The sequence below is a fragment of the Dendrobates tinctorius genome, unplaced genomic scaffold, assembly GCF_039654945.1.
Source record: "Dendrobates tinctorius isolate UK_male_01 unplaced genomic scaffold, ASM3965494v1 ptg000008l, whole genome shotgun sequence".
NCBI classification, from domain to species: Eukaryota; Metazoa; Chordata; class Amphibia; order Anura; family Dendrobatidae; genus Dendrobates; species Dendrobates tinctorius.
The window spans coordinates 71,933,503-71,957,047 of NW_027361676.1; the positions used below are offsets into that span (position 1 = coordinate 71,933,503).

General features: G+C 43.5%; 1 protein-coding gene across 2 annotated transcripts in view; it reads right to left on the minus strand.

Moving 5' to 3' along the window:
* The window catches only part of LOC141092403 (EF-hand calcium-binding domain-containing protein 6-like), a 266,005-nt gene that overhangs the window by 80,601 nt on the left and 161,859 nt on the right, over window positions 1-23,545 (minus strand). For both annotated transcript variants that reach the window (XM_073578531.1, XM_073578540.1), the window contains 2 exons: window positions 1,031-1,124; window positions 46-170 (listed from right to left, as the gene is read on the minus strand). In XM_073578531.1, the coding sequence (XP_073434632.1) occupies window positions 46-170; window positions 1,031-1,124 (219 nt within the window). The remainder of the gene's footprint in view (window positions 1-45; window positions 171-1,030; window positions 1,125-23,545) is intronic.

The window sequence follows — 23,545 nt, forward strand, 5'->3', positions numbered from 1 at the left end:
CCTATGATGTAAACTAAGTAAACTATATAAATGACATGCACACACCGTTTTAGAAGGAAGTACATAGTCTCCGGACTTAGACGTCTTGAATTCATTTCATCCAGATCTTCAAACTCTTTCTCTACCCCGGCATAGTTCTTATGGATAAGGCTTTTAATAATCTGAAACAGCTTAAAAAAACAAATCTAAAATTATTGCAGTGTTTTTAACTAGCGCAAATTATAGCTACACTGTCCAGCCGTTGGCACTATTTATAGTAGATAGAGAACATTCTGACTTCTGTGAATTGTACTTACTATCTTATTTTACCCTTGATTTAAAGTAAAGGAAGATCTGTGCATTTGCTAGCTTCTGTTCTGTCCTTGATTTGGAAAATAATTGATCACAAAAAATGGCTTGTTTGAATGTTCTCATATACAACTTTTCTAAAAAAAATCTGCATTTGTTACATATATAATTGTGGATTTTAATGTGAATTTGCTGTGGATTTCACCGTATACATTGCAAACATACTGTGTCTCTAAAATCCGCACCACAGGTAAGTGCCCGCCGAGGACATTTTTCTAAGCATCCTCTTTGATGCTATGGATTTTTCACCCACAAACCTTGTTCCAGAATAAACAGCATATTCACCATTTAAGAACATACCCTTATTGTTTCAATTTTACCCAAGAGAAAGCTATTATAGTCATTTAACTTCATTTTAAAAATTTTCTGGGCGATACTATTTATGATACATATATTTAATATATGTTTCCTTTATAATGTAAATTTATAAAATGTATCAATATTAATTAGCAGATGAACTTTACCTGATTGTATGTAGGTAGAAACAGTAGTGTTTCCTGTTTTTGTGCTCTGGACATTGAGCTATATGTTTTTTGTATGTATTGTTTGACAATATAGAGTAACATAGGGATAGTTTTTCACATCTAGTACTGTATGTCAATATTTTATTTAATATTGTGGTAAAATATATCATATCACATTCAGTATATTTCCAAGTGTGCTTATCATTATAAATACTTACCTGCTCCAGCGTCCTCCCAGTTCCGTGCTCCTTATCCTCTTCCAGTGCTGTGCTTCCTACTGATCGCTGGTCAAAAAGACTTGGCACTCCCCATCTAAAGAAGGAAAAATCAAGTCCTTAATACAAATTGCTAATAACATTATAGTAACTTGCATTACAATGCATACTAAGTATGCAGTAACACAGTTCACCCAGCCTCCAGCATAGATTATCAGTTTCATGACCTGTTTTGTCCAGGACTATTTAATTTTTTTTACTATGGTCTATTTAATTTTTTTTTACTATGGTCTAAAAACAAGCAAGCAGGTCATTGCTAAACAGAAGCAACTACCTGGCTATTCTACCCATCAACTGCTTCTGCCAGTGATTCAGCGGCTTTACGTCAACAGAGCAGCTCTTGTTCTTCCAAGCTGCTCTGTTGATGGGACGTGACTGCCGACATCATGCTGATTGACAGCTGCCTCCCCTCAGTTAGGAAGTTGGGAACCGGCTGTCAATCAGCATGACGTCGGCAGACACGCCCCGTCAACAGACCAGAGCAAAAGAGAAGCAGCTGTTCTGTGGATGTGATGTCAGCGTAAGCTGCAGAAGCGGTCTCTAAGATTTAGCAACAACCTGCCTGGTATTAAGCCTGCAGTAAAAAAAATAATTAGTCCTGCAAAATTGTTTTAATAATAACATTGGATGGATAGAATTGACATTGCTCTAAGGGGCCGAATAGAAGAAATACAAGGAATTTATGCCATCAGAAAGCTGATGCAGCATGGTAAAAATTACAAAGTATTTTCTTTTGTTATTTCAATATCATCTATTTATATAATTGCTTTGTAATGTTTTCATTTCCTGTTCTTTCCAGTAGTCACCGTATCCCAGAATTCCAAGCGGAGGAAGGTCACCGACCGACATATTGGAACACCCAAGTGATGGGTGTCTCAATATGGAAACTGCTGCTGGTACCAACCTATTGCGCGGTACCGCCAGCAGAACATCGTCGCACTGCGCCTGCGCGATTTCTGCTCAGGCGCAGTGAATCATTCGTCTCTTCCGGGCGGCAGATACACGATGTGTCTACAGACAGAGGAAGCCGGTCACATTAAAGGGGTTTTCCCACAAATGAAAGTTCATTTTAAAAATTGCCTGTGTCTGACCGTGTACGGAGCATACCACATCTCCTGGGCAGGGGAGGAAGCAAAAGACAATGCTGACATTACAGCAGGGGATCACAGAGGATTCATTTTGTGAGGTAAAATATTTCACTGACTATTTTTAAACAATATTTTTGTCACATGTAGCAGGATACCCCGCCTCCAGCAGGGTAAATTTCAGTAATGACACGTGTATCTGGATACACCACCTCCAGCAGGGTGAATTTACAGAGTAAAGGGGAACACCGGGGAAACAGTTACACTGGTGGGCTCTGCAATAGGGAACGGGGATGTGGAGACCTCCTGCACTCCCCTGAGGCAGTGTCCCTAAACTCCTACCGATCCCTATACAGGTTCCTCACCTGCCGCCGAGCTGGATACCTCAATCCCTATCTCGCCCTGCACTTATCCCTTACTAGTGCATTGGACAGTGCAGAAACTAATCCCACCGCTGCACTAATACACACACACAAGGAAAAATATAACAAACAGGGAAAACACCATTTAGCTTTGCTCTGTTGCTATTGCTCCCAGCAACAGAGTACGACACCTGAATTCAGCTTCCACCTGAAGCTACTACACCAGAGCTCTGACTGAGCTGCAAGGAACTCCTCTCTATAGCTCCTTCCTTCACCAAACTTGGTAGGAAATGACCAATACATTTAAAAGATTTTGCACTTTTTTTCTCTGGTCATGGATCTGCTGCATAACTTGGCAGATCAAGTGTCCAGTTTGACGCAGATGGCGCAGGACTTTTCTGTGAATCATCAGTCCCTTGTCATGTTTCATACCCACTTACAGAAAGAACAGACTGAGACTATTAAGACCATGCAGGGAAACACCTCTCATATTGTTAGTCCACCAGGTGACTCTGTAGATGTTATTTTGCACTCTCCTGAACCCTCAGTTAATCTTCCTGACACGTTTTCTGGCGAAAAAGATAAATTTCACATATTCAAGGAGTGTTGTAAATTATGGTTTTCTCTTAGACCCCGATCGTCTGGGGATGAGACTCAGCGGGTGGGGATTATTATCTCCTTACTTACTGAGGGTCCCCAATCCTGGTCTTTCTAATTGCCCCCTACTGCCCCTGAGCGGATGTCGGTAGATAGGTTCTTTGAGGCCCTAGGACTGATCTATGACGAACCGGACCGTGTTAGGGTGGCAGAGGACACTATTATGGGTCTGGGGCAGGGGAATGGTACAGCTTCGAATTCCGTCGATGGTCCACTGAGGTGTCCTGGGACGACTCCGCACTGAGATGTCTGTTCAGGAAGGGACTGTCGGATTGCTTGAAGGATGCTCTGGCTCTCCATCCACCTCCCAGCTCAAGATTCCAGTTTAGAGCCTCTGACCCTTGTACCTTGGTGATCCTCCTGCCTTTGACTAGTATCCACGTGTATGACCCGGACTGATCTCTGACCCCGTCTCTTGGTATTCGTCTCTGCTGCTACGCTCCCTCTCCGGCATTTGACTTCCTGGCTTGTACCCCGACCACGCATTTCGCCTCACGTTTTTGGATCCCGTGCTCATGTTTTGGCTTTCTGACCCTCAGCTTGGTATTTTGACTATGTGTATTGCTGCTCCTTCTGGTATGTCTGCTCCTGCTAGTTTCTGACTCAGTTCTTCTGACCAATCTCTCTCATTACCTGTCACAGCTGTGCTATTGCTCAGTGTTGCTACTCTTAGTGTGTAACCTCTCTTCTCTCACCAGATCCCCCTGGTGGAGGTTTCACTACAATTTTACCTCACAAAATGTATCCTCTGCGATCTCCTGCTGTAATGTCAGTATTGTCTTTTGCTTCCTCCCCTGCCCAGGAGCTGTGGTATGTTCTGTACACGGTCAGACACAGGGGTGAAAGAGACAGAGCACAGGGGGAGACAGCTAATAATAATCTTTATTTTTATATAGCGCTAACATATTCCGCAGCGCTTTACAGTTTGCACACATTTTCATCACTGTCCCCGATGGGGGCTCACAATCTAAATTCCCTATCAGTATGTCTTTGAAGTGTGGGAGGAAACCGGAGTACCCGGAGGAAACCCACGCAAACACGGGGAGAACATACAAACTCCTTGCAGATGTTGTCCTTGGTGGGATTCAAACCCAGGACCCCAGCGCTGCAAGGCTGCAGCGCTAACCACTGAGCCACCGTGCTGCCCTGACAGCTCAAAGGGACAGCACATGAGGGGAGAACAGCACAGGAAGGAGAGAGACAGCAGACAAGGGGGATAGCACATGGGGTAGACAGGTCAAAGAAAAGAGCACAGACGGGAGAAATCAGCACATGGGGAAAGAGAGAGTGGATAGGTGGGTGAGCACATGGGGGGGGGGGGAGATTCTCAACGCTGCAAAGCCTGCCCCAATCGTGACATTACCGCCCTCCAGATGCGATAGCATCGGGCCTCCATCTAGTATAATAATAAATAAACTTTTAGATATAATTCCAACATATTTTTCATGCTCAGTGAAAAAAAGACAAAATATTCAAATAAACAGTAGTGAAAATAAGAAAAAAAGAAAGAGAGGAATAAAGGCATGAAGTCACATTCATGTACAGTAGGTTGAAAAATACACATGAGGTTGTGATGCAAACTTCAAGCTAGCAATAAAGATATGTAGTGGAAATGACAATTATTATATTCTATAGAGTTAGGATATATATTGTGTGGATTCTTGGCCAAGCTACTAACACATACAGTGGAACCATTCTTCTTTGACAATCAATAGCTGAGTACTGTACAGCAGTGCAGCAGAAATCGAGGTGTGCCCTAATGAGCTTCATCGCCGCTTCACTGAGCAATGGAGGCGCCCTGACAAGGCCAAATGCTGCAAACCTCCCAGGCTTTTGTCCGGAGAAATGGCAAGCACTTTGCATCACTTTAAAAAGCAAGAAGGCCTTTCCAAGTTCTGATGAGTGATGTGGATTTTGAGGGCGACCCTGGGTCATACAGAACTAATCAAGCGAAAACAATACCCAAAATTTGCTTGACAGACACCAAGTATCTGAGGACTGTATCAAAAAGACTTTGGAAATGACAAACACAGAGCCAGTGCCAAAGGATCAAATCTTAAAGATGGCAGGATTAAAATTATTTATTCATTGTTAATTTATTTATTTATGTATGTGCAAATAACCTGCAGGTGCTGAGGAGACTGTGAAAAGAGGCGCTATTAGAGCCAGGGCTAAAATGTTGCTCCATTTAACTCATTCTTTTCCTTAAGGCGATCAAAACATTGGCATTTATGAAGCATAAGGAAGTTAAAAAAAAAGTATTGTAAATAATTGTAAAGGATTGGGGACTTAGTCAAGACTGTTGGGCGGAGAGGCCATTAGGGTATTAGCTGTTCAATGTCCAGCTATTTAGCAAATGAATGCTTATGTCAATACAAGAATAATCCCTATGTGACTAACGTATCGAAAAGTGTCCACTCACTCTCGGCCACTTACTGCCAAGATTGCCGTCTTTACAATTTTTAAAAATGACAACATATCCTGGTTACTGAGCAATACTCAGCCATGTTCCTCTATGATAGAGATGACTGCTAATGTTACACACGATTCCAATTATCAGCAGCATTCCAGCAACACAAGTACAACTGACCATTCACAGGGGAAATGTGGCTGCTTGTGCCACTTCTTTCATTCCCATATTTAGGATACTTGGAATCTTCAAAACACAAATTCCTGATTTTTTTTATATAAAGATTTTGTCACAAATCCAATCAGCTCAAGTACATAACTATAATGGGTGCAGGGGTTACAATTGCATCAGGGGCCACAAAAGATTCCTTTGCCCAGTATGAAAAGACTATCACTATTAACAAATAAAAGAGCCAAGAAACTTGCGCTGCCTATGGTCAGTACTCAATGCCTAAAGTGCACATGCACATATTAGTTTCTAACTGAACTTTAAAATGAGACATTTAGCAATTCTTTGATCCACCCAGCCATGCCAAGGCATTCTCATATGGGGCAGTCCTACTCTACGTGGTTTATATTCGCTGTGCCATTATGGCCTCCTAAATGTATTAAAATCAAGACTGTATAAAATGTAAGCGTATCTGAAGCGTTACTGAATCACTCCCATGGCGCCAGAAGGGCAGGTGCAAATAAACTCTGACCAGGTCCGGTCATGGACATCTCAGATCTGACCTTCACACTGCCAGACAAGCAACCATAGATGAAGGGTGAAACAGGCCCAGACACAGGTACATAATCAAATAGAGCCTGAAGGATGGTAGGAGTGCTGTATGTGTGCACAGCAGCCTAGATCAATCACAATAAAGACAGCTAGAATGGCATGCATAACCAAGCGTGCACAGCAAAAAGTGGTGGTCAGCCACAACCAATAACAAATAAAAGAGCCAAGATGCCAGCGCTGCCTATGGTCAGCACGCAATGCATAAAGTGCACATGCACATATTAGTTTCTAACTGAACTTTAAAATGAGACATTTAGCAAACAATTGATCAATTCTTTGAGCCACTCCACCATGCCAAGGCATTCCCATATGGGGCAGTCCTACTCTACGTTTTTTATATTTGCTGTGCCATTATGGCCTCTTAAATGTATTAAAAGCAAGACTGTATAAAATGCAAGCATACTTGAAGCATTACTGAATCACTCCCATGGCACCAGAAGGGTAGGCGCAAATAAAAGCCGACCAGATCCGGACATGGACATCTCAGATCTGACCTCCACACTGCCAGACAAGCAACCATAGATGAAGGGTGAAACAGGCCCAGACACAGGTGTGTTGTGAATTCTTTCTCTGGCTTCCCTCTGGTGATTACTGAAGGTAGTGGAGCTGGTCAGATTGACAGAGGGGTTGCGAGTTCTCTTTCTGGACTCCCTCTGGTGGTTACTGGAGGTAGTGGTGCTGATCTGATTGACAGAGGCTTTCCACCTGATAATGAGGAAGACGATTGGAGATCTGGGGTTTCTGATTGGGATTTACGACAGCTGACTCCCTCTATCCCTGCTTGTGATTTTCTTCCTGTGCCTTCTGAGGTCTGATGTCTCCTGCTCTTTCCCTGCATGTTCAGCTAAGTGGTTCATTTGTTATTCTGTTTGCATTGGATCTGGTTTTGTTTATCTCTGCTTTGTGCAGGTCAGCCAGCTCCGGCTGGGGCTGTGCTGAATCACCGCCCATATATTACTGCATGTGCCAGTTTGTTTTGTCCCGTTATATTGGTCTCTTTTTGCTTTGCTTTCAGAATATACCAGAGTGCTGATATAGTGGGGCCGATGGCTTGCGACTTCAGTGTTTTTTGTGCATCAGACGTGTTGGACTTTTTGCAGGGTTTTTTGCGTGATTGCAGACAGTGTCTTTCCTTTCCTGTCCTGTCTAGTCAGTGTGGGCCCCATCGTTTGCTCAGTCTATTTTTCTGCCTGCGTTTGTGTTTTCATCTTGGCTCACCGACAATATATGTTTGGGGGCTATCTATGCCATTGGGGTCTGCTCCGGGGCAGTTCAGATTTCTCCTTTCTTGCTTTAGGCTTAGTTAGCTCTCCGGCTGTGCCGAGGAGTCTAGGATCATTGTAGGCACGCTCCACGGCTACTGCTAGTTGTGTGGACAGGATCAGGGGTCTGCATCTGATAAGTTACCAACCTCTCTGGTTTTCTGTGGCTTAGCTTGGGCCTGCTATCCTCCTCGGTGCCCATTCATAACACAGGTGCATAATCATATAGAGCCTGGGGAAGGGGAGGGCTGCTGTATGTGTGTACAGCAGCCTAGATCAATCACAATACACACACATATACAGCAGCCCTACCTACCCTGGCCCAGGCTGTATTTGATTATGCACTTGTGTCTGGGCCTGTTTCACCCTTCATCTGTGGTTGCTGGTTTGGCAGTGTGGAGGTTAGAGCTGAAATGTCCATGTCTGGACCTGGTCAGCCTTTATCTGCGCTCCCTCTTTCTCGTGCCATGGGAGTGATTCAGAAACGCTTCAGGTACATTTTGCATTTAATATAGTCTTGCTTTTTTAATACATTTAGGAGGCCGTAATGGCACAACGAATATAAAAAACATAGAGTAGGACTGCCTCATATGAGAATGCCTTGGCGTGGCGGGGTGGCTCAAAGAATTGATTTTTTATTTATTACTGTTAACCCCTTCACGACCTATGACATATAGGTACATCATAGGTCGTATCCCTGCCTTTGATGCGGGCTCCGTCAATAAGCCCGCATCTTTCCTGGCACATGATTTGATCAGCTGTCACGTGCCTCTAGCAGTGAAATTGCAATCCTCCCATGGCTGCAATGCTAAATGCCGCTGTCAATCTCCGACAACAGCATTTAACACAATCTCACCGTTAGGGCTTCACAAACTCCGCCCATTGGTGCCCTAGTCACATGATCGCGAGGCAGCCAATCGCTTGCCATGATAACCAGGGATTTGTAGAAGACCCCCTGTTGAAGCAAGTAAAAAATAAATGTTTTTTTTTCTAAATAAATAAAAGTTCAAGTCACCCCCCTTTTACCACATTCAAAATAAAATAAAATACAAAAATACACCTATTTAGGCCAGTAAGTTTAACCTCAACTGTGGGTAAAATCCTGGAGGGTTTTCTAAGAGATACTATACTGGAGTATCTGGAGACGAATAACCTCATGACTCAATATCAACATGGGTTTACAAGGGACCGTTCCTGTCAGACTAATCTGATAAGCTTTTATGAAAAGGTTAGTTCCAGACTGGACCAAGGGAATGCAGTGGACGTGGTGTACATGGACTTTTCAAAAGCTTTTGATACGGTGCCACACAAAAGGTTGACACATAAAATGAGAACAATGGGGATAGGGGAAAATATGTGTAAGTGGGTTAAGAGCTGGCTCAGGGATAGGAAACAAAGGGTGGTTATTAATGGAGCACACTCGGACTGGGTCACGGTTAGCAGTGGGGTGCCACAGGGGTCAGTATTGGGCCCGCTTTTTAACATATTTATTAATGACCTTGTAGGGGGCACAGAGAGTAGAATTTCAATATTTGCAGATGACACGAAACTCTGCAGGGTAATCAATACAGAGGAGGACAATTTTATATTACAGGAGGATTTATGTAAACTACAAGCTTGGGCTGATAAATGGCAAATGAGCTTTAATGGGGATAAATGTAAGGTCATGCACTTGGATAGAACGAACAAGATGTATAATTATGTGCTTCATTGTAAAACTCTGGGCAAAACTGTCTCTGAAAAAGACCTGGGTGTATGGGTGAACGACAAACTCACATTTAGTGGCCAGTGTCAGGCAGCTGCTGCAAAGGCAAATAAAATAATGGGATGCATTAAAAGAGGCATAGATGCTCATTGTCATGATCCAGGACGGGGTTTCGCTTTGGCCCGTCCTGATCAGACTGGGGGTTAATTGTTCCGCCTCTCTCTGGCAGAGGGCAGCTATTTAATGCTCACTGGACCTAGGTCCGGTGTCAGTTATACTCCTGCCCTCGGCTTAGTTAGTTGACCTTGTGCGTACGTGTGCCTTGTGCCTGATATCTTGCTTGCTTGTGTGGTTTTGATCCGGTTCTGTCCCTGTTACGAGTTCTGCCTGTCCCTCTTGTACTGTGCTGTCTCTCATGTATGACTCTCTGCTTGTGACCCGACTTCTCTCTGCTCGTTCCCTTGGTACCACGTCGCCCTCTTGTGTATGACCTTTGGCTTTGTCTGACTACCCGTCTGTTTGTCCCTCCTGTGCCTCATTTGCCCGTACTGTGTCTGACCTCCGTTTTGCCTGACTCTGAGTTGCTGTATGGTGTCCTGTCATATCTGAAAGCAGGACGCTAAGCCCCGGCCCCTTGCAGTCACATGACCATAGGTCTTGTGCCAGCTTGCTAACTTCTGCGTCCTCAGGTCCTGTGCATCTTTACTTTCCGGCGCTGACTGGACCCTGACATCAATAGTTTGAAGCAAGCATTGTCACCTCTGCTGCCCTGCTCCACAGGTATCTTTTAGCACTGTTTCTGTACTCAGGACACGCGCACTGGCTCAGTGAGCGAGTGTAGTGTGGTGTTCCTGACACTTAGAAGGAGAACATAATTTTACCTCTATATAAGTCACTAGTGCGACCACACTTAGAATACTGTGTACAGTTCTGGTCTCCGGTGTATAAGACATAGCTGAGCTGGAGCGGGTGCAGAGAAGAGCGACCAAGGTTATTAGGGAACTGGGGGGGTCTGCAATACCAAGATAGGCTATTACCCTTGGGGTTATTTAGTTTGGAAAATCAAAGGCTTAGGGGTGATCTTATTACAATGTATAAATATATGCGGGGACAATACAAAGACCTTTCTAATGATCTTTTTACTCTTAGACCTGTGACGGGGACAAGGGGGCATCCTCTACGTCTGGAGGAAAGAAGGTATAAGCATACTCTCAGACGCGGATTCTTTACTGTTACAGCAGTGAGACTATGGAACTCTCTGCCATATGATGTTGTAATGAGTGATTCCCTACTAAAATTTAAGAGGGGACTGGATGCCTTTCTTGAAAAGTATAATATTACAGGGTATATACACTAGTTTCCTTAATATTGCGTTGATCCAGGGAGCTAGTCTGATTGCCGTATGTGGAGTCGGGAAGGAATTTTTTTCCCCAATGTGAAGCTTACTGTTTGCCACATGGGTTTTTTTTGCCTTCCTCTGGATCAACATGTTAGGATAGGATATGGGTTGAACTAGATGGACTTAACGTTTTCCTTCAACCTTAATAACTATGTTACCACGTTACTATGTATGTTACTATTTGATATTGCCACATTCAGAAATGCCCGATCTATCAAAATATAAACTAAATTAATCTGTTCCGTAAATGTCATAACGAGAAATAAAATAAAAATGCCAAAATCACGTTTTTTTCGTCACCACAACAATGCAAAAAAAAATGCAATAGCAGGCAATTAAAACATTGTGTCTACCCCTATATGGCATCAATAAAAATGTCAGCTCAGCACGCAAAAAATAAGCTCTCACCCAGCCCAAGATCCTGAAAAATGGACATGCTACGGGTCTTGGAAAATGGTACTTTTGCTTTTTTTAGTTTACTTTTTTATTACAAACTTTGGATTTTTTTCACCACTTCAATAAAAAAGAACCTAGACATGTTTGGTATCTGTGCACTTGTAATGACCCAGAGAATCATAATGGCAGGTCAGTTTTAGCATTTAGTGAACCTGGTACAAAAAAAACACAAAAAATGTGGAATTGCGCTTTTTTGCAATGTCACCATACTTGGATTTTTTTTTCCTGCTTTACAGTACACTATTTGGTAAAATTAATGGTGTCCTTCAAAAGTACAGCTAGCCCTGCAATAAACAAGCCCTCACACGGCCATATTGACAGAACAATAAATAAGTTATGGCTCTTGGAATAAGGGGAGCAAAAAACAAAAACGCAAAAATGTTAAATTGAAGGGGTTAAAGACCTGTGATAGTTGGGAGCCTTGTTGGAGATTTTGCATTAGGGCCCACAAGCTTCAAGTTACACCACTGGGTCAGACCACTGAATGACCTAATGTGATGAATTAAACAGGTACCATTTCTATTTTCAGGCTTAAAAGATTGTACTATAAATAACATTTATCGTGCAGATTGTACACTCAAAAGAGGACTGGAGCAGCGCTGGAAACTGGGGAAGAAGGGGATCAGTGAGTTTATTAATACACTTACACTACAGCAATGTGTATCCATTTCTAGGGAATACAAAAAAAAACTGAAGTGCTACTTGAAAATGTGATTTTTTTAAATTAATAAAGTAAAAAATGTTGTTAGCTGAAAATGATACATCATGTTAAACGAGAAATAGTGAAAGGTCTTTTTGTAATAATCATGTGATCTAAATGCCCATATACAGTAGGTATTATGAATGAACTTTATAAAATGAAGAAGATAGAAAGAGAGGAATTCTAAACTGTATTGCAACTTCTAAGTGGTAATTGTGGTATCCCTTAGCAAAATTGGTCTTTTAACATACAGAGGAAATTGCAGCAGTTTGGTGAGTAATACGGCCACACAATGCCGCTGATTGAATGATTGGCATTCTATACTGCAGTACAATTTCCAGATAGTAACTAATAACCACTTGTTTAGCTCTGTCCATGGTACTGAAAGCATTCGTACGTAACCTATGTCATAGAAGCTGTAGCAGAGGTGTACATTTAAAGGGTTTGTCTACTACTAGGACAATCTCTTCTCACTCTGAATGTTTGCCCCCATTAAAATAAACATTTGTAATTTTGGAATTACATAACTAAATTACAACAATATGTTTAGTGAAATATTGCAGATCCTAAAAAGTTATGCCTAGTATCCAGGGTCAGACTGGGGTGTCTGTGGTCCACCAGGGGAATGGACTCTAGGGGCCCACCCTACAGCTATATGCAAATATCTGTCAGTCGTTATCCCCATAATAGTGGTGCATCGACTGTAAAACACAGGCGGCTCCTGCACATCTACTGTACACAACACCATCCACTATACCAAGACCAATAATACCACAAACAGGGAAGAAATACCACCACACCATGACCAGACCACATATTACCACCACATAGTGACCGAATAATACTACATCCAAGGGACAAATACCACCACACCATGACCAGACCACATATTACCACCACATAGTGACTGAATAATATGATATTACCAGCATATAGGGACCGAATAATACCACATACAAGGATAAATACTGCCACACCATGACCAGACCACAAATTACCACCACATAGTGACAGAATACTATAATACTGATCATGAATACAAACCACAATATTACCACCAGTGACATTACACACAGGAGTTCTGTATATTGTGTCAGTGTGCAGGTAATATAGCGATCACCAGTGACATTATACATAGGAGCTCTGTACATAGTGTACAGGTAATACAGGGATCACCAGTGACATTATACACAGAAGTTCTGTGTATAGTGTACAGGAAATACAGTGATCTCCAGTGACATTATGCACAGGAGCTCTGTACACAATATATAGTGTATAGTGTGCATGTACATGTAATACAGACTCACCAGTGACATCTGTAGTTGGAAGTCCTTCATCTTCACTTTTCTGTTGTGAGTTCATTTTCCCCTTCGTCACTGAGGTCTGGTGAACTCCCTATTCTGGTAAAGGAAGGTAATGAGCCTGATTATCAGGCACCTGAGCCTAATGAGGATGACTGGCTGAGTGGAGTCACGGACTGGATATAAGGCTGCCGACGCCCTTCTGCCCTGCGGGTGATTTCTCTGTGGACTTCTAGGACACCAGTCTGATTCCTGCTCCTCTAAAGCTAAGTTTTCTGTTTTGCCTGTTAGGATTTTTGTTTCGTTTTTTGTTTTCTTTGCTTTTCTGTATTCTGCCATTCCCTGCTGGGCTGAGCTGAATCTCCTTTTGCCTGTAGCTCTGTCTTCAGAATATTCCTGAGTACTGACATAGCTTTTTTGAAGCCTAGCGTCTTCAGGGCCTTTTTCACTGTCAGTCTGTTGGCTCTTATTTTCATAGGGTTTTTCACGGATTGCAGACAGCAGCCTTCCTGTCCTTTTCTGTCTAGTTAGCTTGGGCCCCGTCTTTGCTCAGTCTATCTTTCTGTCTGTGTTAGTATTTTCATCTTGCTTCACCGTCATTATATGTTGGGGGCTGCCTATTGCTTTGGGGTCTGCTCTGGGGCAGTTTAGATTTCCCCTTTCTTTCTTTAGGCCTATTTAATTCTCCGGCTGTGATCGAGGGGTCTAGGGCATCGTAGGAACCCCCCACGGCTACTGCTAGTTGTGTTGATAGGTTCAGGGGTCTGCAATCCGATAGCTGCCAACTTCTCTGGTTTTCTGGACTTAGCTAGCATTTTGTTTTTGCCTCCTACGGTGACTCAATCATAACAGAATCACCCGCCATACCGCAGATCCTAGGGTACTCAATAGCAGGAAAGAATTGTGTTTAAAAAAAAAAAAAAGGTGTGTGTATGTTCTTTCCTCTATATCTCTGAGGCCGTAGGGGGAATTTTTTTTTTCTCTCTCAATGGAGATAAAGCAATTGTCTGATCGTGTGGAGCAGCTCGCTGCGGAAGTGCGGGGAATTTCTGCCTACCTTGCTCATTCGCATGCTGTTGAACCAAAGATCCCTACACCTGATGTATTTTTTGGGGATCGATCTAAATTTTTGAGTTTCAAAAATAATTGTAAATTATTTTTTGCCTTGAAGCCTAACTCGTCAGGGAGCTCCGCGCAGCAGGTTAAAATTGTCATCTCTTTGCTGCGTGGCGATCCCCAGGATTGGGCGTTTTCTTTGAAACCAGATGATCCTATTCTGACTAATGTGAACGCATTCTTTCAAGCTTTGGGGTTGTTGTATGACGAATCTAAAGCTATTGATCAGGCTGAAAAGACCCTGTTGGCATTGAACCAGGGTCGAGATTCTGCAGAGTTGTACTGTCAAAAGTTCCGAAAGTGGGCGGTCCTTACTACTTGGAATGATAATGCCTTGGCTGCTCTCTTTCGGAAGGGGTTGTCAGAAGCCGTAAAAGATACTATGGTGGGATTTCCTGTTCCCTCTGGTCTGGACGATTCTATGTCATTAGCCATTCAGGTTGATCGGCGTTTATGTGAACGCAGGATTGCACAAGAGGTGTTGCCACCGGTTGAATAGACGTCTGAACCTATGCAATGTGATAGAGTTTTGTCTAAGGCGCAATGTCAGGAGTTCAGAAGGCGTAATAAGCTGTGTTTTTTCTGTGGAGATGCCTCGCATATTATTTCTGTTTGTCCTAAACGAGAGAAATGCTTTGCACACACGTTTTCTGTTGGTGGTGTTCAACCTAAGTTTCTTCTGGCAATTACTCTGATCTGCTCCCTGTCCACATTTTCCGCCAAGGCTTTTGTGGATTCGGGAGCAGCGCTAAACCTAATGGACTTGGATTTTGCTAAACGTTGTGGATTTCCGATGACACCTCTGCAGACGCCTATCCCTTTGAGGGGGATTGATGCTACTCCTTTGGCTAAAAATAAACCTCAGTTTTGGACCCAGGTGGTCATGCGGGTCGCCCCAGACCATCAAGAAAATTGCAGATTTTTGGTATTACATGGTCTGCATGATGCCGTTGTTCTGGGGTTTCCCTGGTTGCAAATTCATAATCCAGTTTTGGATTGGAAATCTGTGTCTGTGGTGAGTTGGGGTTGTCGGTGTGCCTTTAGTGAGGCTCCGGTTTTTTCCACCTCTCCTCAGTCGCATGATGTTCCTGACTATTTGGCGGACTTTTATGATGTATTTAGTGAGAATGAGTCTGCATCCTTGCCTCCTCATAGGAGTTATGACTGTGCAATTGAACTAAGCCCGGGGTGTAAATTTCCCAAGGGTCGGCTCTTCAATTTATCTGTACCCGAGCACGAGGCTATGCGGTCCTATATTAAGGAGGCGTTGGAGAAGGGTCATATTAAACCATCCTCTTCACCCTTAGGTGCCGGGTTTTTTTTTGTGGCCAAAAAGGATGGTTCTTTAAGGCCTTGTATTGATTATCGTGCCCTCAATAAAATTACTATTAAATATCAGTATCCGTTACCCCTGATTTCGGATCTATTCTCTAGAGTTAGAGGTGCTTGCTGGTTTACCAAGCTTGACCTCAGGGGGGCGTATAATCTTATCCGCATTAAGCAGGGGGATGAATGGAAGACGGCGTTTAATACTCCGGAGGGATATTTTGAGTACCTGGTGATGCCTTTTGAGCTCACTAATGCCCCTTCTGTCTTCCAGTGCTTCATGAACGATATTTTCCGAGACTTTGTCGATAAATTTTTGATTATCTATCTGGATGATATTTTGATCTTCTCCAAGGATTGGGATTCTCATGTGGAACATATTCGGACTGTGTTCCGGATCTTGAGGGAGAATTCCCTGTATGTCAAAGGATCAAAATGCCTTTTTGGAGTACAGAGTATTTCATTTTTGGGATTTATTTTGTCTCCGTCAACTATTGAAATGGACCCGGCCAAGGTACAGGCCATTTATGATTGGGTTCAGCCCACTTCTTTGAAGGCCCTCCCGAAGTTTTTGGGTTTTGCTAATTTTTATCAGAAATTTATAGCAAAATTTTCTAGTATTGCCAAGCCATTGACTGATCTGACTAAGAAGGGTGCTGATGTGTTGAATTGGTCTCCGGAGGCTGTTGCTTCCTTTCAGGAGCTGAAGCGAAGATTTACCTCCGCCCCGGTTTTGCGGCAACCTGATGTCTCATTCCCGTTCCAGGTAGAGGTGGATGCTTCTGAGATTGGTGCAGGAGCTGTTTTGTCCCAAAAGGATCCTGTAACATCTAAAATGAATCCCTGTGCTTTCTTTTCCCGTAAGTTCTCTCCATCTGAACGTAACTATGATGTGGGGAATCGGGAACTGTTGGCCATGAAATGGGCATTTGAGGAGTGGAGACATTGGTTGGAGGGAGCTAAACATCAAGTTGTGGTCCTCACTGACCACAAGAATTTGATTTACCTAGAGTCGGCTAAACGCTTGAACCCTAGACAGGCTAGGTGGGCCTTGTTTTTTACACGTTTTGATTTTGAGGTCTCTTTTCTTCCTGGAACTAAGAATGTCAAGGCAGACGCCCTCTCTAGGAGTTTCTTTGCTGATTCTCCTGTGGTGACCAAGCCTGCTACCATCTTAGGCGAAGGGGTAGTTCTTTCTGCCATCTCGCCCGATTTGAGACTTGCTCTGCAAGAGTTCCAGGAGGACAAACCTGAGCGTTGTCCCAGTGGAAAGTTGTATGTTCCTGACCAGTGGAAGAAGAGAGTGATGTCTGAAGTTCATTGCTCTGCATTGGCTGGTCATCCAGGTATTTTTGGTACTAGAGATCTGGTGAATCGCTCTTTTTGGTGGCCCACCTTGTCTCATGATGTCAGGAATTTTGTGCAGTCCTGTGGGACTTGCTCCCGGTCTAAATCTTGTTCTCGCTCTAATGGGTTGTTGATGCCTTTGCCGGTCCCCAGGAGGCCATGGACCCATATTTCAATGGATTTCATCTCTGATATGCCGGTCTCTCAAAGAATGACTGTTATTTGGGTGATTTGTGATAGGTTCTCTAAGATGGTTCATCTTGTACCACTCCCTAAGTTGCCATCTTCCTCTGAGTTGGTGCCCCTGTTTTTGCAACAGGTGGTTCGCTTACACGGGATTCCTGAGAACATTGTATCTGACAGAGGAGTTCAGTTTGTGTCTAGATTTTGGAGGACTTTCTGTTCCAAGCTGGCAATTCAGTTGTCCTACTCCTCTGCTTTTCACCCTCAGACCACTGGGCAGACAGAGAGAACAAACCAGACCTTGGAGTCGTATTTGAGATGTTTTATTTCCGCTAATCAGGATGATTGGGTTTCATTTTTTCCTTGGCCGAATTTGCTTTAAATAATAGAGCTAGTTCTGCCACTTTGATGTCACCTTTTTTTTGTAACTTTGGGTTTCATCCTCGATTTTCTTCAGGGCAGGTGGAGCCTTCTGCCTGCCCAGGTGTTGACACTGTGGTGGAGAGAATGCACCAGATCTGGGACCAAGTGGTGGACAAGTTATCTCTCTCCCAGGAAAAGGCCCAGCGGTTTTCCAATCAACATAGGACCATTGGTCCACAGTTTAAGATTGGTGATATGGTGTGGTTATCATCAAAAAATATTGCTATGAAGGTGGCTTCTCCTAAGTTTAAGCCTAGATTTATTGGACCTTACAAGATTTTGGAGATTATTAATCCGGTCTCTTTTCGTTTGGCTCTTCCTGTCACATTTAAAATCCATAATGTGTTCCATAAGTCCTTGTTGAAGAGGTTTGTTGAACCAGTTGTTCCTGGGGTGGCACCTCCAGACCCTGTATTGGTTGAAGGTAACATGGAATATGAGGTAGAGAAAATACTGGATTCCCGTCTGGCTAGACGGAGACTCCAGTATTTGGTTAAGTGGAAGGGTTATGGTCAGGAGGATAATTCCTGGGTCTCTGCCTCTGATATTCATGCCAAAAGATTGGTGCGTGCATTTCATCGGGCTCACCCTGATCGCCCTGGTGGCGTGGTTGAGGGTTCGGTGACCCCTCCTCAAGGGGGAGGTACTGTTGTGAGTTCATTTTCCCCTTCGTCACTGAGGTCTGGTGAACTCCCTATTCTGGTAAAGGAAGGTAATGAGCCTGATTATCAGGCACCTGAGCCTAATGAGGATGACTGGCTGAGTGGAGTCACGGACTGGATATAAGGCTGCCGACGCCCTTCTGCCCTGCGGGTGATTTCTCTGTGGACTTCTAGGACACCAGTCTGTTTCCTGCTCCTCTAAAGCTAAGTTTTCTGTTTTGCCTGTTAGCATTTTTGTTTCGTTTTTTGTTTTCCTTGCTTTTCTGTATTCTGCCATTCCCTGCTGGGGTGAGCTGAATCTCCTTTTGCCTGTAGCTCTGTCTTCAGAATATTCCTGAGTACTGACATAGCTTTTTTGAAGCCTAGCGTCTTCAGGGCCTTTTTCACTGTCAGTCTGTTGGCTCTTATTTTCATAGGGTTTTTCACGGATTACAGACAGCAGCCTTCCTGTCCTTTTCTGTCTAGTTAGCTTGGGCCCCGTCTTTGCTCAGTCTATCTTTCTGTCTGTGTTAGTATTTTCATCTTGCTTCACCGTCATTATATGTTGGGGGCTGCCTATTGCTTTGGGGTCTGCTCTGGGGCAGTTTAGATTTCCCCTTTTTTTCTTTAGGCCTATTTAATTCTCCGGCTGTGATCGAGGGCATCGTAGGAACCCCCCACGGCTACTGCTAGTTGTGTTGATAGGTTCAGGGGTCTGCAATCCGATAGCTGCCAACTCTCTGGTTTTCTGGACTTAGCTAGCATTTTGTTTTTGCCTCCTACGGTGACTCAATCATAACACTTTTCTTCTTCAACCAACACAGAACGCCATCACATCTTCCAGCCAGGACTCGTCTCTACAAAAAATAGCACACAATTATCAATAGCTGATCGCATCCAGAGCACTTTCTCCACTTTTTCCCTGACTTATACACTACGTCAGATGAAGAAAAAAAGCGACGTAGTGCCTCCATGCACAGTAATAGGACCTCTCTTTTGTTCCATCCATGGATAACAGTTTCCTAAAAAGTAAATTATGTTACAGCAGTAATAATGTCCCTAAATGGACCCTAAAGAAATTATGTTCCACACTTGTCACCATGAACTAATATAGCATGTTCCTCATTCTGGCCCTCAAACAATAATTAAGTCCCTCATCCTGGCCCCCTTTATTTAATAATCTCACCCAGCCTGGACCCCTTTATTTTATAATATGCCCCAGCCTGGCACCTTTATTTTGTAATATGTCCCAGCCTGGCTCCCTATGTCCCTTGTCCCCAGATATCCATCCTGCCCCACCAGCTATACATACTGGCCCTCATATGTCCCTTGTCCTTCCCCCGCATATATCGCTCCTGGACCCCCACATACACCTGACAAATGCTATTGAGAACTCTGCTATTAGAAGTGGAAAGGAAGAACAAAGACGAAAGAATCTAATTAATAAAAATATTGGAGAAAGAGAAACCAATCACAAACTAAAATGTTTCTATACTAATGCACAAAGCATGGGCAACAAACAAGGAGAATTGGAACTACTAACACAGGAACAGAAATATGATGTAATTGGAATCACTGAAACTTGGTGGGACAATACACATGATTGGAATACAAGACTAGAAGGATACAACTTATTTGCAAGAAACAGACTTGATAAACGAGGAGGGGGTGTCGCATTGTATGTTCGAAACGCGTATATCTGCACAGAGATTGAAGCATCAGAGACTGGGAGTTCTGTGGAAACTGTTTGGGTAAGAATACAAGGACAGAACAATGGAAAGGACACCATTGTAGGCATTTACTACAGGCCGCCTGTGCAAGCCGAAGATATAGATGAACTCTTTATGCATCAGATGGCCAAGTTCTCCAAAAAATATGACATAGTTGTCATGGGAGATTTCAACTATCCAGACATTTGTTGGGAATCTCTCTCAGGCAAAACTAACAGGTCAAGGAAATTCTTATCCTCTCTTGCTGACAACTTTATCTTCCAAAAGGTAAGGGAGAAAACAAGGGGAACTGCTACCTTGGATCTAATCCTTATAAACAGGGAGGAAATGGTTGAGGAGGTAAAAGTGGCTGGGACCCTAGGAGGTAGCGACCATGCTATTTTAGAATTTTGGATTACTAGAGGTGGAAGACCTGTGAAGACTCAGACGTCAAGGTTAGATTTCAGAAAGGCAGATTTTAAGGGATTCAGAAAGAGAATTGGAGGGATCCAATGGCTGGATATCCTTAAAGACAAAAATGTCCAGGAAGGATGGGAAATCTTGAAAAATGAAATTCTCAAAGCACAGTTGTTAACAATTCCGAAAAGAGGGAAGAATAGGAAGCATTTAAGGAAACCAGGATGGATGAACACAGAACTTAAGCACATGCTAAAAAGGAAGAAAAAAATGTTTATAAAATGGAAAGAGGGAGGCATATCTAAAGAAGAATATAATGCTGTCTGCAGAACCTGCAGGGCACAAATCAGATTAGCTAAAGCTGAAAATGAACTGAGGCTTGCAAGAGATGTCAAAAGCAATAATAAAGGATTTTGGGGATATGTCAAAAGTAAAAGAAAAGTCAAAGATGCTATAGGATTTTTACAGGATGAAAATGATGAAATGGTAAGACAGGATGTTGAGAAGGCTGAACTTTTAAATTCCTATTTTGCATCTGTTTTCTCTCAGAAAGGAAATGCAACATCAACTGTTATTCACTGTCCTATTAAGGGAATAGAAGAATCCAGGATATCTATAAACAGAAAGATAGTGAGGAAACACTTAGCTAACCTAAATGAATTCAAGTCTCCAGGTCCAGATGAATTACACCCCAGAGTACTGAAGGAGATAGCAGAAGAAATTTTTGAACCCCTCTCCATAATCTTTGAAAATTCTTGGAGAACAGGAGAAGTGCCAGAAGACTGGAGAAGAGCAAATGTTGTTCCTATCTTCAAAAAGGGGAAGAAGGTGGACCCAGGCAACTATAGACCGGTGAGGCTGACTTCTATATCAGGAAAGATCTTTGAACAAATTATTAAACAACATGTATGTCAATACCTGGATAAGAATGAAGTGATTAAACAGAGTCAGCATGGGTTTCTAACTAATAAGTCATGTCAGACTAACTTAATTTCCTTCTATGACGGTATCACTGATTGGGTGGATCAAGGAAATGCTGTAGATATAGTATATCTTGACTTCAGCAAAGCATTTGACAAAGTCTCTCATACAATCCTTATTGAAAAAATGACTAAGTATGGAATGGACAAGGCAACTGTTAGGTGGATTCATAACTGGCTTAGTGATCGGACCCAAAGAGTGGTCGTAAATGGCTACACATCCAGTTGGAAGAATGTCTCAAGTGGGGTACCACAGGGCTCTGTCCTGGGCCCTGTATTGTTCAACATCTTTATCAATGATTTAGATGAAGGAATTGAGGGTAAACTGATTAAATTTGCTGATGACACAAAGCTAGGAGGGATAGCTAATACTAGAGAAGAGAGAGAGAGGATTCAAAAAGATTTAAATAAACTGGAGAAGTGGGCAGCAACTAACAGAATGGTTTTTAACAGGGAGAAATGCAAAGTACTACATCTGTGCAATAAAAATGAAAAAAGCATATATAGAATGGGAGGAATAGGGCTAAGTGACAGCACATGTGAAAAAGACTTGGGTATACTAATAGATCACAGACTGAATATGAGTCAACAGTGTGATGCAGCAGCAAAAAAGGCAAATGCAATTCTAGGATGTATTAACAGAAGCATACAGTCTAGATCACGTGAAGTCATTATTTCCCTCTACTCCTCTTTGGTCAGACCTCATCTGGAATATTGTGTCCAGTTTTGGGCACCACATTTTAAAAAAGACATCAACAAACTGGAGCAAGTTCAGAAAAGAGCGACCAGAATGGTGACCGGTCTGCAAACCCTGTCTTATGAGGAAAGGTTGCAGGATTTGGGAATGTTTAGTTTGCAAAAGAGAAGACTGAGAGGAGACTTAATAGCTGTCTACAAATATCTAAAGGGCTGTCACATTGTAGAAGGATCAACTTTATTCTCATTTGCACAAGGAAAGACTAGAAGCAATGGGATGAAACTGAATGGGAAGAGACACAGATTAGATATTAGAAAAAACTTTTTGACAGTTAGAGTGATCAATGAGTGGAACAGGCTGCCACGAGAAGTGGTGAGTTCTCCTTCAATGGAAGTCTTCAAACAGAGGCTGGACAGACATCTGACTGGGATGATTTAGCGAATCCTGCTTTGAGCAGGGGGTTGGACCAGATGGCCCAGGAGGTCCCTTCCAACTCTACGATTCTATGATTCTATGATTCTTCCTGGTCCCTTGTCCTGCCCCCTATATATCTTTCCTGGCCCCCCATATATGCAACTTGTCTCCCCCTTTTTTATCCATCCTGGCCCCTCCCCATATGTCCATCCTACCCCCATATATGCATCCTGGACCCCCCATGTATGCATCCTAGTCCCTTGTCCTGCCCCCCATAAATCCATCCTGGCCTCCCAAATATATATGTATCCTGGCTCTACCATAAATATGCATCTTGGCCCCCATATATCTATCCTGGTCCCTTGTCCTGCCCCCCATATATCCATCCTGGCCTCCTCATGTATCCATCCTGCCCCCCATATATCCATCCTAGCCCCCACATAACCATCCTGGCCCCCCATATATATGCATCCTGGTCCCTTGTCCTGCCCCCCATAAATCCATCCTGGCCCCCCATATATCCTCATCCTGGCCCCCCATATATCCATCCTGGTCCCTTGTTCTTCCACCCCCATATATCCATCCTGACCCCTTGTCCTGCCCCCCATATATCCATCCTGGCCCCTTATATGTATCCATCCTGGCCCCTTGTCCTGCCCCCCTACATATCCATCCTGGCCCCTTGTCCTGTCCCCCCCATATATCCATCCTGGCCCCCCATATGTACCCATCCTGTCCCCTTGTCCTGCCCCCATGTGTATCCATCCTGGCCCCCCATGTGTATTCATCTTGGCCCCTTGCCCTGTCCCCCATATATCCATCCTGGCCCCCTTATGTATCCATCCTGGCCCCTTGTCCTGTCCCCCCCCATATATCCATCCTGGCCCCCCATGTGTATCCATCCTGGTCCCGTGCTCTGCCCCCATGTGTATCTAGCCTAGCCACCCATGTGTATCCAGCCTGGCCCCTTGTCCTGACCCCCATATATCCAGTCTGGCCCCCATGTGTCTTCAGCCTGCCCCCATGTGTCTCCAGCCTGGCCCCCCATGTCTCCAGTCTGGCCCACCATGTGTCTCCAGCCTGGCCCC